This window comes from Fukomys damarensis, unplaced genomic scaffold (genome assembly GCF_012274545.1).
Source record: "Fukomys damarensis isolate Sample0158 unplaced genomic scaffold, DMR_v1.0_HiC HiC_scaffold_25, whole genome shotgun sequence".
Lineage (NCBI taxonomy): Eukaryota > Metazoa > Chordata > Mammalia > Rodentia > Bathyergidae > Fukomys > Fukomys damarensis.
Window position 1 is genome coordinate 26,580,674 of NW_022900937.1, and position 15,352 is coordinate 26,596,025.

The window sequence follows — 15,352 nt, forward strand, 5'->3', positions numbered from 1 at the left end:
TCCTGTGTCATGGCAGCCCAAGCTCCTGAGAGACCACATCCACACTTCTTGTCTAACATGGTCAGCTCAGGAAGCACTGCCCAGCCAGCCTGAGAGGGGCTTGCCTTCCATGTCTCCCAGAGTGACCAAGGCATGCAGGGGCAGTACCCAGAGAGAAGAAAGCATCAGGGAGGAAAGGCTGAGTGCCTAGGATGATTGAGGCAGCAGGAAGGGAAGGCTGGGAGGCCCCTCACAGTGGTCAATGTCACCCATGTGTGCCTGGGCACATGGCTTGTGACTCAGGAAGACCACAGAGAGGTACATGGTGTTTAAGGGATGCTTTATTGCCATTAAGAGAGAACTTACAGGATATCATAGGATCCAGAATACTATAAGCAGAAGAAAGCTACAAAGCTGAAATGAGCTGTTCTTTGGGCTTTTCCTGCAGTGCAAGGTGCTGTCTGCTCTCCTTTCCTATTTGTGTCATTCTTCCTTACTGGAGGCTCTGGCTTGGCATTTCCCTATGCTGGACAGGACCATGGCACGTGGGTCCTGTGTCCAGTGCCAGCTCATCCCTGATGCCTGGGCCACTGGGCTCTCTCTGTGGACATACCAAGTGGACACTGGCTCTGCAGGACAGACCTGGCTGAGCCCTGGTGCTTTCAGCAGCCATCCGGCTGCCCCTTCGTTGGGACAAGTGCTCCTGGGCCTCCTCTGTCCCTGAGACCCAGAAGGCTGTATCTGGCCTGCCTGGAACCAACTCACTAGACCTCTCCTGGAGGCATGGATGGTGGTGATCACCCCTTCCTGCCCCTGCTTGGGTTCTACAGCCACTGTGTAGCCTAGATCCTCTCTCAAGTACTCCTAGCAGTGCTACTGGGCCTCCTGTGGAAAATGCTAGTGTCCTGGGCCCAGCTCTTTATCACCAGCATAGATAAGCCCAGGGTAGCTGGTCCCTATGGGTTGGATCCAGCAATGTGAATGTTGGCCACAAAGAGGGGTGGTACACAGGGTCCCTATCAGAGGACACATGAGGGCCATATGAGCCATTGTTCAGGCCTGTGTTCATGGAGGTGCCCAGCAGAGGCCCACTAGGCATGGGCTGGCAAAGTTCATCAGGTGACTGTCAGTAGCCCTTCCAAAGCCCCTGCTTGGGGATGATGCTCATGCCTGCTGGCCTGGGGTGCAGCAGTCTCTTTGGAGGGTCATAGCCTCACCTCTCTCAGAGATGCCCTGTGCTGGAGAGACTGGTGTGGATTGGGTTTGCTCCAAGGCTGGTCTCCATCCAGACAGACATGGGCAATGCTGGACACTGCCTCTTCCTGGGTGACCGCCTGCTCATGGAGGCAGAGATGTCCTGGGAGGGAAGCCGTATCCCTTGTTTGCCTCAATCAGGGTCATGGTGGCAATCGTGGGGGTGGCGTGTGTCCAGGCTGCTGAGGCTGGGCGTACTTGCTATCCATGAGTCCTCCGGAGCAGGGAGGGTGGGAGCACAGGGTCACTGAACCACAAGGTCAGAAGGCAGCGAGGTCCAAGGAGGGTGTGACCTGGGGGTCAGGTTGCTGGAAGTGATGGATGGGATCCTTGTAGGGCCTGGGAAGCCTGGATCTCTTGAGGGGTTGGCCCTAAGCCCCCTGCCCAATCATGTTCCTGTAGTCCGGGGCGATGGTCTGCTTCAGCTCCACCACTGAGGAGAAGATCCACTTCACCTGCAGGAACAGTGGGTGAGCAGCCATGGCACCATAGGATGCCACCATAGCCAGTAGGACCATGAGGACAGGGTTAGGACCTTGGGGACAGGAAGGAGACAGGATTTAGGACAAGATAGAGATGGGTTTGGGGACAGTGTGGGGTCAGATTTGGAGCCAGTTGGGGACATAATTGGGCCAGGATAGGAAAAGCAGTACAAAATATTATGTAGAGAGGTTGTGGACATAATGGGGACACAATTTGGAAACTGCACGGGGCACCATGGGGACAGTGTTGAGACAGCTTGGGGACAGTATGTTGGAAACAGCACAGAGCATAGTGGGGTCAATGTGGGGAAAACATTTGAAAAACAACATGGAATATATCAGACAGTTTTGGGACAGCATGAGGAGAAAAGAGCATGAATATTATGGGGACCCTTTGAGTTCAGGGTAGGGACCACATGGGGAATACTGCACTGGACGCTCTGGGGACAGCATGGGTCAGTGGGCCATTGTGGGGACACTTAGCAGATGATGTGGGGATGACATGAAAGTATGGGCCATCATGGGGACAACACTAGCCAACATGGGCGGTGTGGGGACAGCACGGGTCAGTGTGGGTCATCACAGAGACAGCATGGGCAGCATGAGTGTCAGGGGCAGTGTGCCAACCTTGAAGAGGGTGACCGTGGCACTGTAGCACACGCTGAGCAGGAAGAGGGTGATGAAGATGGTGATGGTTGTCCACAGCCCATCCAGCTCTCCATCCTGGGCCTCAGCACAGCTCTCATCAAATTCCAGCCCTGGACAGAAGAGGGTGGTCAGTGCATGTCCCTCAGCCAGGCCAAGGCCCACTCCCTGTGCAGTGTGGCATGGGATTGCTGGGAGGCTTGTGGGGAAAGGCCAGATGTACTTCCCTGGCCAGATCTCTATGGTTGCCCTCACTGAAGAGCAACTTTATATCCTCCAAGTCCTCCACCTGGGCAGTGAGTTGACAGACACCACAGCCAGGATGGCTGCCTGGACTTGATGGATAATTCTGTTTACTCAGCACGGGAGTGGCTGAGCAGCATCGAGGCCTTAGACCAGGTAGGCTGTGGCTCTCTGCAGCCTGCCTGGCCTTCTGCCTGCTCCCTGGTGACCAAACTAGAAGATAGAAAGATGGCAGGGCTAGGCCAGTTGGTACATGGTGTCCCGTATAGTGTAGGAGGCAGCTGATGGATTGAGCACCAGTTGGGAAATTTATGTGTTGGAAAATCTGCAAGGGGGCTGGTCAGTGTATGTCCAGTGAGGTAGGCATGGAAGGTAGCATGGGTGCTGTGCAGGCTGCCCATGGACCCAGGATGTTGGGCATATACATGTGTGCATGTATGTTGATAGGTGTGTGCAGTCAGCATGGGCTGGGACTGCTCAGCAGACTTATTCTAATGGGTCTGGGGTCAGTGCCCTCCCACAAGTTTCACCTCTCATGTGTCTGGACCATCCTCCCTTGGTGCATCTAGGGAGGTGCCTCAACCACTTGGGAGCACAGGAGTGAGTGTCCCCAAGGGTGTTTAGTGTCCCCATGAGTAGGTAATGTCCCCAGGGGTGCCTAGCTTCCCCATGGCTGGGCAACCTCCAGTGTCCCCAGTGGTGGCCAGCTTTGTGCAGGTGAGGGGGTCATAGAGGTTCTGTCCAACAGTCATAGCTTGCAGTCTCTGCGGTGGACAGAAACCCCAGGACAAGGGCTTGGAGGCAAGGAAAGGCTGTTACAGAGGCGAGTTGAGTGTTCCTTCCCATGGGGCTGCCTAGGGAGCTGCTGGCAGCTGAAGAGGGGCCTGGGAGGACAGCTAGGTCGTGCCTGTCCCTGTGAGGGAAGACACACACTGTGGTCCTCCCATGCAGACAGTTGTCTGTCCCTAATGACTACAGTGCAGGCTTGGTCCCTGCCTGACCCAGGAACCATGGCACAGGCCTTCTGTCTCGGAAAGAACCAGGACAGTGTCGCAGGGTCCCAGGCAGTGCTGGGTGCTTTATTTACATGGGTGTTGGGGGAAAGGGTCCTACAGGACTTGAGAATCCGCAGGTTAGTGAGGGCTTGCTGGGCACAGCACTCAATTACCCGGAGACCGGGAGATGTTCTTCTGCGTGAGATGGTTGTGCAGGGCTTCGTGCATCACGGAGCAGGTGTAGACGGTTCCCTGGTCCCATTTGTGCCTGTCCACACGGAGCTTGCTATAGAGGAAGTAGGAGTTGTCAGTGTCCTTCATGGGTGGGGTGGTCTTGTAGTCCTGTAGGTCCACCGGCTGCCCGTTGTTTGCCCATTCCACATGAATGTCTTCAGGGAAGAAGCTAGTGACCAGGCAGGTCAAACTGACTTTCTCCTTGGACAGCTCCTCTCGGTGTGGGGCCAGGACATACACTTCCGGCTCCCGGGCTTCCCCTGTAGGGAGAGAGGTCAACACATGTTCAATGCCAGGACAGAGGGCTGGACAGGGAGGCTCTGTCCTTTTCACCCCCACAGTGCCACCCAACCTCCCACTTGCCCGCACCACACTCTCACCTCCAACTTTGCGTATGGTTTTCTCAATGGGGGCTGGCAGGGCATTGTTGTTGACCTTGCACTTGAACTCCTTGCGGTTCAACCAGTCCTGGTGCAGGATGGGGAGGACACTGACCACGCGGAAGGTGGTGTTGAATTGCTCCTCTCGGGGCTTTGTCTCAGCTGTGTTCACCTGTTTGTTGTCCACAAACCATGTGAACTGGACATCAGGGTCATCTTGGCTCACGTCTACCACAACACAAGTGATCTTGGGGGTCAGGGAGATCATGAGCGTGTCCTTGGGTCTTGGGGGGAAGATGAAGACAGATGGTCCTCCCTGGAGATTAGGAGCTAGTGTGGGAGACAAATGGGACAGATCAGCACCTGGGGCTTCCTTCTGACACAGGGCACTTCTGGGTACTCAATCCCCACTTGGGCTGGAGAGGGGGGCTGGTGACTTACGTGGGCACTTGGGACATGTGGGACATGTGGGACATGTGGAAGACTTGTCGCTACCGCCTTTGGTGCTGGGCTCTGCAGAGATAAGGATAGGGTTAGGGGGTTTGAGGAGAGAAGGTACTCAGCTGAGGAAGGAAGGATTGGGTGCTAGGTGTGAACTCAGGCCTAGGCTGCACCCCAGGATATGAGTTTTGGCAGGCCTGATGCCAGTGGCCATAGAAAAGTCATCAGCTTGAACCCACCCTGGGCCTGGTGCAAACCCCCAGAGGACATCACCCTGAGCACGAATGTGGGCAGAGGCCTCCATGCAGGAGATAGACAGCAGTTTCCTGGTGCCTGTGGCAGATACGCCCAGAAAGGCTGACCCCACACTTGTATTGCAGGGGACCTGAATCTCCTTGGGAACTGTCCTCACCAACAATCTTGTCCACCTTGGTGCTGCTGGCCGGGTGGGCTACGTTGCAGGTGGCCTTCTTCTGGCTGGAGGGCAGAGTTACCATGCTGGTGAGTGAGTATAGGCCCGACTGAAGACTGGCTGGGAAAGTGTGTACTCCGCTGGTCAGGGACCCTGAGTTCCATGTCACGGTCACAGGTTCGGGAAAGTAGCCCTTGACCAGGCAGCCCAGAGTCATCATGGAGCCAGTGTCCACACATCCAGAAGCCAGAGGGAAGACGGAAGGGCGCTTTGTGGTGGCTGCAAGGAAAAAGATACCAAATGACATGGTGTTGGACACATCTGACTCGATCCTGGAAGACCCTTTGTCTTTGGCTTTTTAGGGTGCGTTGCAATGTTTAGGCAGAGTCTGGGTGTGGGCTTGTGGCTGTTGGTGCCCACCTGTTTTGGTCTACCTGCCTACCTCAGCCATCCCTCCCCTCAAACTCTGGCCCAGGCCAGGCCATTGGTTCCATAAACCCAGCCATTCCCCAGTATGCTTCCAGAAATCTGCAGGTCTAGCTATCCAGTGTAGTCTCTGACCATCACTACTGCCTCCCATTCTTGCTCCTGGGCCATCCTCAAATATCTACTCAGTGCTTTATGACCCACAGGAGTCAGCACAACCCTGTAGCCTTTTTATAAACTCTGCTTGCCCATTTCCCTTGGACTCTTGCTAGGACCTCTCCAACTCTCCAGCTTTCTTTGAGTGCCATGCTTGAGTGGTATGCTTGTTTTTGGGAACTATGAGCCCCGCAGAGCCACAACCTTGTTGCACAACCTGATTCTGCCCTGGTTAGAGTCCCTTCATAGGCACAGAGTCTCAGTCATTTTCTGTCTAGGATTTTGGTCCAGCTACTTGGCTCCCCGACATGCCTTCCTGCGGTCCATTCAGACACATGCAGAGCCTTGTCTCCCACCTGCCAAGTTTTTGCCCAGCCCTGGCCTGGCCTGGCTGCCTCCTTCCTTGTGCTCCCCAGGGCTTCCTCCAGGATGGGCACTGCTGAGCTTGGTTCAACTGCCCACTGCCTCCTTTCCCCCTGCACTCCTGGTCTTGCCCCATCTCCTGCATGCTGTTGGCATTCAGGGCATCATGGAAACCCCTGTGTCTTCTGCTGTTGCCAGCACCCCTGGGCCCTGCAGGTTGGTTTACACCCAGACCCCTGAGAAAGTTAAGTCTTCTTGTCCTCTTGCGCTTGGTATGCTACCCTCAGCCAAGGGTCTTGCCAGCCTCCCTTTCCCTCATCTGCACCCCATTGTCCAGCAGACTCTACTCTGGCCCTCTGGTCCCTTCTTGTCCCCTCTGTGGGACTGATTGCCTTTGCCTTGTTCCTCCTTTTCCTGCTTCAGCAGGGTTCCCTTAACCCCAGTCCTCACTAACCCCTAGGAACAGCCAGATTGACCCCAGAACTTCTATCCATCAGGTGTGTTTGGGAGCACCAGCCCCAGGGAACTTGCCTGAACCCTCTCAGTGCCCAGGATAGATGCTGTCTGCAGCAACCCCCTGCCCCCTGCTGTCCCTGTCCCCACCACCCCAGCATCCTCTGCAAGTCCCAGGCCTCACTCTCCTGCACATACAGGTAGACTGTAAGAGGGCGGGGGCAGAGCAGCAAATGCTGAGCTGGCTCAGGTAGGAGAAGGAAAAGCAGGTTCCCTGAGCCCCAGGGGCTGCCTGGCCATGCAACTTGCTGACATACCTTGGCCCGAGGAGTCCTGACCCCTTCTTTGCTCCTTTCTTGCCCAGGACTCCTTGGGGCTTTGCCCTTGCACTGAAAGTCTTATGTTAAGCCTGTCAGCTCTAATTTCCTATCAGCCTTCAGTACCCAGACTCTGGGACTGCCCTAGCCCCTCCAGCATTGTCTTACCTAATCTCATCTATTGCTGCTCTGCCCTGTGTCCCTGAGCTCTTCGGTCTTCCCTATCCTCTTCAGCATTCACAAGCCCCTGTACATCTGCATATGCTCTTCTGTGGTACCCTGAACTCCTAGGGCTGCTGTGGCCTTTCCAACATCAACCTGCCCAGTTCATTTGTGGCTGCTTTGCCTGGCTACCCTGAGCACATGGAGCTCCTGCAGCACCAACATGTTCTTGCTCATGTGTAGCTGCTCTGCTTTTTTCTCTGGAGCTCCTGGGACTGTTCTGGCTCTTCCATTACCCAAATGCATCTGCTCACGTACAGCTTCTTGGCCCTGGCCCCCTGAGCTTCTAGGACTGGCTTGACCCCTGAAGCATCCACCTGCCCCTGTTCACCTGCAGCTTCTCTCAAGTGATCTCCTAAGCTCTTGGAGTTTCCCCTGGGTCCTCTAGTATCTACCTGCCTAAGCCCAACTGTAACTGCTCTATGCTCATGCACTGAGCTCCTGGTGTTGCTGTGGCCCTTCTAGCACCCACCTATCCCTACTCAAACACAGCTGCTTGGTCTTGGTTCCCTAAGCTCTGGGAGCTGTCCTGATTCTTCTAGCACCCACTTGCCCCAGCTCACCTGTACCTGCTCTGCTGGAGTCCTCTAAGATCCCGGGGCTGCTTTGGCCCCTGGAGTATCAGCTTCTTCCTGCTCAACTGCCGCTGTTCTGCCCTGGTCCCCTGAGCTCCTTCAGCTGTCCTGACTCCTGTAGCACCACGTGCCCTAGCTCACCTGCAGCTGCTCTGCTCTGGTTTGCTGAGGTTGTGGGGCTTCCCTGGCTCCTTCAGCACCAATCTGCCCCTGCTCATCTGGAGCTGTTTTGTCCTGTCCCCTGACCTCCTGGGCTTTTCTGGTCCTTCCAGCACACACCAGCTGTAGCTTACCAGGAGCTGCTCTGCCCTGGAGTGGCCCTGGTTCCCCTAGCACCAACCTATCCTTGCTCACCTGTAGCTGCTCTGCTGTTCTCCTTAGAGCTCCTGGGGCTTCCTTGGTCTCTCCAGAACCTAAATGCCCCTGTTCATCTGCCTCTGCTCTCCCGAGGCCCACTGAGCTCCTGGGGTCTCCCACAGTACCTACCTGCCTTAGCTCAACTATAACGGCTCTATCCTGGTCTGCTGGGCACCTGGTGTTGCCCTGATCCTTCCAGCACCCACCTGTCTCTGCTCACCCGCAGATGCTTTGCCCTGGTCCCCTAAGCTCCAGCAGCTGTCCTGATTTCTGTAGCACCCACCTGCCCTAGCTCACCTCTAGCTGCTTTGTCCTGGTAACCTGAGCTCCTGGGGGCTGCCCGGGCTCCCTCAGCATTAACCTGCCCAACCTTACCCATAGCTGCTCTGCCTCAGTCCCCTGAGCTCCTGGGGCTGCCCTGGTCCCTCCAGCATTCTCCTGCCCAAGCTCACCTACTGTTGCCCTACCCTGCCCCCACCCGAATGCCTCCAGTGGTGTCTTTGGCCCCTGTAGCATGCAGCTACCACAGCCCACATGCAGATGCTCTGCCCTGACTCCCTGAGCTCCCGGAGTCACCCTGGCCCTTCTGGCACCTACGTGCCTCAAGTCACTGGCACATACTTTACCCTGGTCCCCTGAGCTACTTGGTTTTCTCTGGCTCCCCTAGCACCCAACTGCTCCTGCTCACCTGAGCTCCTGGGACTGGTTGGCCCCTGAAGCACCCACCTGCCCCTGGGCTCTGCCCTGGGCCCTTGAGCTCCTGGAGCTGCTCTGGGCCTTCTGGCATCTACCTGCCAAACAAGTTACAGGTACAAGCTTTACCCTGGTCCTGTCAGCTCCAGGGAGAGGCCTGGCTCCTCTAACACCCACCTGCCCCTGCTCATCTGTAGCTGCTCTGCCTTGGTCCACTGAGCTACTAAAGCTTCCTTGGCCCCATCAGCACCAGCCTGTTCCAGCTCACTGGTAGCTGCTCTACCCAAGTCTCCTGAGTTCCTGGGGCTATCCTGGTTTCTCCACCCTAGTTTACCAGCAGCTGCTCTACCCCGATCCTTTGAGTGCCTGGGGCTGCACTGGTCCCTCTAGCACCCACTGCCTCTGCTCACCTACACCTTCTAGTTCCTGGTCCCCTGAGCTCATGGGACTGGCCTGGCTCCTGAAGTACCGACCTGCCCCTGCTCATCTATATCTGCTCTACTGCAGCCCGGTGAGCTCCTGGGACCTCCCATGGACCCTCCAGTAACCACCTACCCCAGCTTAACTTAAGCTACTCTAACCTAGTCCACTGAGCTCCTGGTGTTGGCCTGGTCCTTTCAACACCCACATGTCTCTGCTCACCTGTATCTGCTTTGCCCTAGCCTCCTAAGCTCCGGAAACAGTCCTGATTCTTCCAGCATCCACCTGACCCAGTTCACCTGTAGCTGCTTAATCCTGGTACCCTGAGCTCCTGGGAGCTGCCCTGGCTCCTTCAGCTCCAAAATGCCCCAGCTTACCTGTAGCTGCTCTGCTCTGGTTCCCTGAGCTCTTGGGGCTTCCCTGACCGCTTCAGCACCAATAGCTCAGTGGTACGTGCTCTGCCTGAGCCCCCTGAGCTCCTGGGAGCTGCCCTGGCTCCTTCAGCTCCCAAATGCCCCAGCTTACCTGTAGCTGCTCTGCTCTGGTTCCCGGAGCTCTTGGGGCTTCCCTGGCCACTTCAGCACTCCCAGCTCAGGGGTACCTGTTCTGCCTGAATTCCCTGAGCTCCTGGAAGCTGTCCTGGCTCCTTCAGCTCCCAAATGCCCCAGCTTACCTGTAGCTGCTCTGCTCTGGTTCCCGGAGCTCTTGGGGCTTCCCTGGCCACTTCAGCACTCCCAGCTCAGGGGTACCTGTTCTGCCTGAATTCCCTGAGCTCCTGGAAGCTGTCCTGGCTCCTTCAGCTCCCAAATGCCCCAGCTTACCTGTAGCTGCTCTGCTCTGGTTCCCGGAGCTCTTGGGGCTTCCCTGGCCACTTCAGCACTCCCAGCTCAGGGGTACCTGTTCTGCCTGAATTCCCTGAGCTCCTGGAAGCTGTCCTGGCTCCTTCAGCTCCCAAATGCCCCAGCTTACCTGTAGCTGCTCTGCTCTGGTTCCCGGAGCTCTTGGGGCTTCCCTGGCCACTTCAGCACTCCCAGCTCAGGGGTACCTGTTCTGCCTGAATTCCCTGAGCTCCTGGAAGCTGTCCTGGCTCCTTCAGCTCCCAAATGCCCCAGCTTACCTGTAGCTGCTCTGCTCTGGTTCCCGGAGCTCTTGGGGCTTCCCTGGCCACTTCAGCACTCCCAGCTCAGGGGTACCTGTTCTGCCTGAATTCCCTGAGCTCCTGGAAGCTGTCCTGGCTCCTTCAGCTCCCAAATGCCCCAGCTTACCTGTAGCTGCTCTGCTCTGGTTCCCGGAGCTCTTGGGGCTTCCCTGGCCACTTCAGCACTCCCAGCTCAGGGGTACCTGTTCTGCCTGAATTCCCTGAGCTCCTGGAAGCTGTCCTGGCTCCTTCAGCTCCCAAATGCCCCAGCTTACCTGTAGCTGCTCTGCTCTGGTTCCCGGAGCTCTTGGGGCTTCCCTGGCCACTTCAGCACTCCCAGCTCAGGGGTACCTGTTCTGCCTGAATTCCCTGAGCTCCTGGAAGCTGTCCTGGCTCCTTCAGCTCCCAAATGCCCCAGCTTACCTGTAGCTGCTCTGCTCTGGTTCCCGGAGCTCTTGGGGCTTCCCTGGCCACTTCAGCACTCCCAGCTCAGGGGTACCTGTTCTGCCTGAATTCCCTGAGCTCCTGGAAGCTGTCCTGGCTCCTTCAGCTCCCAAATGCCCCAGCTTACCTGTAGCTGCTCTGCTCTGGTTCCCGGAGCTCTTGGGGCTTCCCTGGCCACTTCAGCACTCCCAGCTCAGGGGTACCTGTTCTGCCTGAATTCCCTGAGCTCCTGGAAGCTGTCCTGGCTCCTTCAGCTCCCAAATGCCCCAGCTTACCTGTAGCTGCTCTGCTCTGGTTCCCGGAGCTCTTGGGGCTTCCCTGGCCACTTCAGCACTCCCAGCTCAGGGGTACCTGTTCTGCCTGAATTCCCTGAGCTCCTGGAAGCTGTCCTGGCTCCTTCAGCTCCCAAATGCCCCAGCTTACCTGTAGCTGCTCTGCTCTGGTTCCCGGAGCTCTTGGGGCTTCCCTGGCCACTTCAGCACTCCCAGCTCAGGGGTACCTGTTCTGCCTGAATTCCCTGAGCTCCTGGAAGCTGTCCTGGCTCCTTCAGCTCCCAAATGCCCCAGCTTACCTGTAGCTGCTCTGCTCTGGTTCCCGGAGCTCTTGGGGCTTCCCTGGCCACTTCAGCACTCCCAGCTCAGGGGTACCTGTTCTGCCTGAATTCCCTGAGCTCCTGGAAGCTGTCCTGGCTCCTTCAGCTCCCAAATGCCCCAGCTTACCTGTAGCTGCTCTGCTCTGGTTCCCGGAGCTCTTGGGGCTTCCCTGGCCACTTCAGCACTCCCAGCTCAGGGGTACCTGTTCTGCCTGAATTCCCTGAGCTCCTGGAAGCTGTCCTGGCTCCTTCAGCTCCCAAATGCCCCAGCTTACCTGTAGCTGCTCTGCTCTGGTTCCCGGAGCTCTTGGGGCTTCCCTGGCCACTTCAGCACTCCCAGCTCAGGGGTACCTGTTCTGCCTGAATTCCCTGAGCTCCTGGAAGCTGTCCTGGCTCCTTCAGCTCCCAAATGCCCCAGCTTACCTGTAGCTGCTCTGCTCTGGTTCCCGGAGCTCTTGGGGCTTCCCTGGCCACTTCAGCACTCCCAGCTCAGTGGTACCTGCTCTGCCTGAGCTCCCTGAGCTCCTGGGAGCTGTCCTAGCTCCTTCAGCTCCCAAATGCCCCAGCTTAGGTGTAGCTGCTCTGCTCGGGTTCCCTGAGCTCTTGGGGCTTCCCTGGCCACTTCAGCACCAATAGCTCAGTGGTACGTGCTCTGCCTGAGCCCCCTGAGCTCCTGGGAGCTGCCCTGGCTCCTTCAGCTCCCAAATGCCCCAGCTTAGCTGTAGCTGCTCTGCTCTGGTTCCCTGAGCTCTCGGGGCTTCCCTGGCCACTTCAGCACCAATAGCTCAGTGGTACGTGCTCGGCCTGAGCCCCCTGAGCTCCTGGGGGCTGCCCTGGCTCCTTCAGCTCCCAAATGCCCCAGCTTAGCTGTAGCTGCTCTGCTCTGGTTCCCTGAGCTCTCGGGGCTTCCCTGGCCACTTCAGCACCAATAGCTCAGTGGTACGTGCTCGGCCTGAGCCCCCTGAGCTCCTGGGGGCTGCCCTGGCTCCTTCAGCTCCCAAATGCCCCAGCTTAGCTGTAGCTGCTCTGCTCTGGTTCCCTGAGCTCTCGGGGCTTCCCTGGCCACTTCAGCACCAATAGCTCAGTGGTACGTGCTCGGCCTGAGCCCCCTGAGCTCCTGGGGGCTGCCCTGGCTCCTTCAGCTCCCAAATGCCCCAGCTTAGCTGTAGCTGCTCTGCTCTGGTTCCCTGAGCTCTCGGGGCTTCCCTGGCCACTTCAGCACCAATAGCTCAGTGGTACGTGCTCGGCCTGAGCCCCCTGAGCTCCTGGGGGCTGCCCTGGCTCCTTCAGCTCCCAAATGCCCCAGCTTAGCTGTAGCTGCTCTGCTCTGGTTCCCTGAGCTCTCGGGGCTTCCCTGGCCACTTCAGCACCAATAGCTCAGTGGTACGTGCTCGGCCTGAGCCCCCTGAGCTCCTGGGGGCTGCCCTGGCTCCTTCAGCTCCCAAATGCCCCAGCTTAGCTGTAGCTGCTCTGCTCTGGTTCCCTGAGCTCTCGGGGCTTCCCTGGCCACTTCAGCACCAATAGCTCAGTGGTACGTGCTCGGCCTGAGCCCCCTGAGCTCCTGGGGGCTGCCCTGGCTCCTTCAGCTCCCAAATGCCCCAGCTTAGCTGTAGCTGCTCTGCTCTGGTTCCCTGAGCTCTCGGGGCTTCCCTGGCCACTTCAGCACCAATAGCTCAGTGGTACGTGCTCGGCCTGAGCCCCCTGAGCTCCTGGGGGCTGCCCTGGCTCCTTCAGCTCCCAAATGCCCCAGCTTAGCTGTAGCTGCTCTGCTCTGGTTCCCTGAGCTCTCGGGGCTTCCCTGGCCACTTCAGCACCAATAGCTCAGTGGTACGTGCTCGGCCTGAGCCCCCTGAGCTCCTGGGGGCTGCCCTGGCTCCTTCAGCTCCCAAATGCCCCAGCTTAGCTGTAGCTGCTCTGCTCTGGTTCCCTGAGCTCTCGGGGCTTCCCTGGCCACTTCAGCACCAATAGCTCAGTGGTACGTGCTCGGCCTGAGCCCCCTGAGCTCCTGGGGGCTGCCCTGGCTCCTTCAGCTCCCAAATGCCCCAGCTTAGCTGTAGCTGCTCTGCTCTGGTTCCCTGAGCTCTCGGGGCTTCCCTGGCCACTTCAGCACCAATAGCTCAGTGGTACGTGCTCGGCCTGAGCCCCCTGAGCTCCTGGGGGCTGCCCTGGCTCCTTCAGCTCCCAAATGCCCCAGCTTAGCTGTAGCTGCTCTGCTCTGGTTCCCTGAGCTCTCGGGGCTTCCCTGGCCACTTCAGCACCAATAGCTCAGTGGTACCTGCTCTGCCTGAGTTCCCTGAGCTCCTGGGAGCTGCCCTGGCTCCTTCAACTCCAAAATGCCCCAGCTTATGTGTAGCTGCTCTGCTCTGATTCCCTGAGCTCTTGGGGCTTCCCTGGATGCTTCAGCACCAATAGCTCAGTGGTACCTGCTCTGCCTGAGTTCCCTGAGCTCCTGGGAGCTGTCTTAGCTCCTTCAGTACCAAAATGCCCCAGCTTACCTGTAGCTGCTCTGCTCTGGTTCTCTGAGCTCTTGGGGCTTCCCTGGCCACTTCAGCACTCCCAGCTCAGTGGTACCTGTTCTGCCTGAGTTCCCTGAGCTCCTGGGAGCTGTCTTAGCTGCTTCAGTACCAAAATGCCCCAGCTTAGGTGTAGCTGCTCTGCTCTGGTTCCCTGAGCTCTTGGGGCTTCCCTGGCCACTTCAGCACTCCCAGCTCAGTGGTATCTGCTCTGCCTGAGCCCCCTGAGCTCCTGGGAGCTGCCCTGGTTCCTCCAGCATTCTTTTGCCCAAGGTCACTTATTGCTCACTTATTGTTGCACCCCTCCTGGGGTGTCTTTGGCCCCTGTAGCATGCAGCTACCACAGCCCACACGTAGATGCTCTGCCCTGACCCCCTTAACTCCTGGAATCACCCTGGCCCTTCTGGTATCTACGTGCCCCAAGTGAGGGCCATGCACTTTACCCTGGTCCTATAAGCTTTTGGGAGTGTTCTTGCTCCTCCAGCATCCACCTGCCCCTGCTCTATAGCCTCTCCTCTTTGGTCCCCTGAGCTTCTTGGCCTGTCTGGCTCCCCTAGCACCCAAATGCCCCTGTTCACCTGCAGCTTCTTGGCCCTGGTCCCCTGAACTTCTAGGACTGGATTGGCCCCTAAAGCATCCACCTCCTGCTTACCTGCTTACCTGCAGCTGCTCTCGTCTCATCCACTGAGCTTCTGAGGTTTCCCATGGACCCTCTAGTACATATCTGCCCCAGCTCAACTGTAGCTGCTCTACCTTGGTCCGTTGAGCTCCTGGTGCTGCTGTGGCCCTTCCAGCACCCACCTGTGCCCACTCAACTGCAGATGTTCTGCCCTGGTCCCCTGAACTCCTGGAGCTTCCATGTCCCCTCCAGCACCGACCTCTCCCTTCTCACCGGCAACTGTTCTGTCCTGGTCCCCTGAGCTCCTGGAGCTACCCTGATTCCTCTACCACCCACATGCCCCTGCTCACCTGTACCTGCTCTGCCTAAGTCCCCTGAACTTCTGGGCTATCCTGGTTCCTCCAGCACCCACTCACCCTAGCTTACTGGCAGCTGCTCTGCCATGGTCCTCTGAGCTCCTGGGGCTGCCTTGGTCTCTCCAGAACCCACTGGCCCATGCTCATCTGTATCCACTCTGCTCTGGTTCCTTGAGGTCTTTGGGCTGCTCTGGTCTCTTCCATATGCAACCACCCCAGTTTGCCAGCAGCTGCCCTGGCAGAGTCCCCTGAGCTCTTGGGGCTGCTCTGGCCTCTTCAACATCCTCTTGTCCCAGTTTACCTATCACTGCTCTGCCCTGGTCCCCTGAGCTCCTGGAGCTGTCCTGACCCTTCTGGCACCTACCTGCTATAAGTCACGGGCATATGCTTTGTCCTGGTCCAATGAGCTCCTGTGGTTGTCCTGGCTCTTGTATCCACCTCACCGAGCTCAGCTGTGGTTTCTCTGCCCTGGTCCCTGAACTCCTGGGGTGTCATGGTCCTCACTGCCTCTCTGAGCTCTGTTGTGCCTCTGTGCTGAGCCTAGTCTTTTTCTAGCACTGCGTTTGTTCTTGAACCCCAAGGTTCTACCGGTGAGGTTCTACTGGTGAGATTCTACCCAGCTGAGGGTTTTCTTCCACCATGT

The 15,352-nt window shown here is 57.7% G+C and overlaps 1 gene segment (V, D, J or C); it reads right to left on the minus strand.

Annotated features, from left to right (window-relative positions):
* Positions 1–3,653: 3,653 nt before the first annotated feature.
* The window catches only part of LOC104859009, a 71,756-nt gene continuing 60,057 nt past the window's right edge, over positions 3,654–15,352 (minus strand). Inside the window, 4 exon segments of the C gene segment in view lie at positions 3,654–4,092; positions 4,213–4,542; positions 4,654–4,725; positions 5,066–5,344. Of these exon segments, the coding sequence occupies positions 3,764–4,092; positions 4,213–4,542; positions 4,654–4,725; positions 5,066–5,285 (951 nt within the window).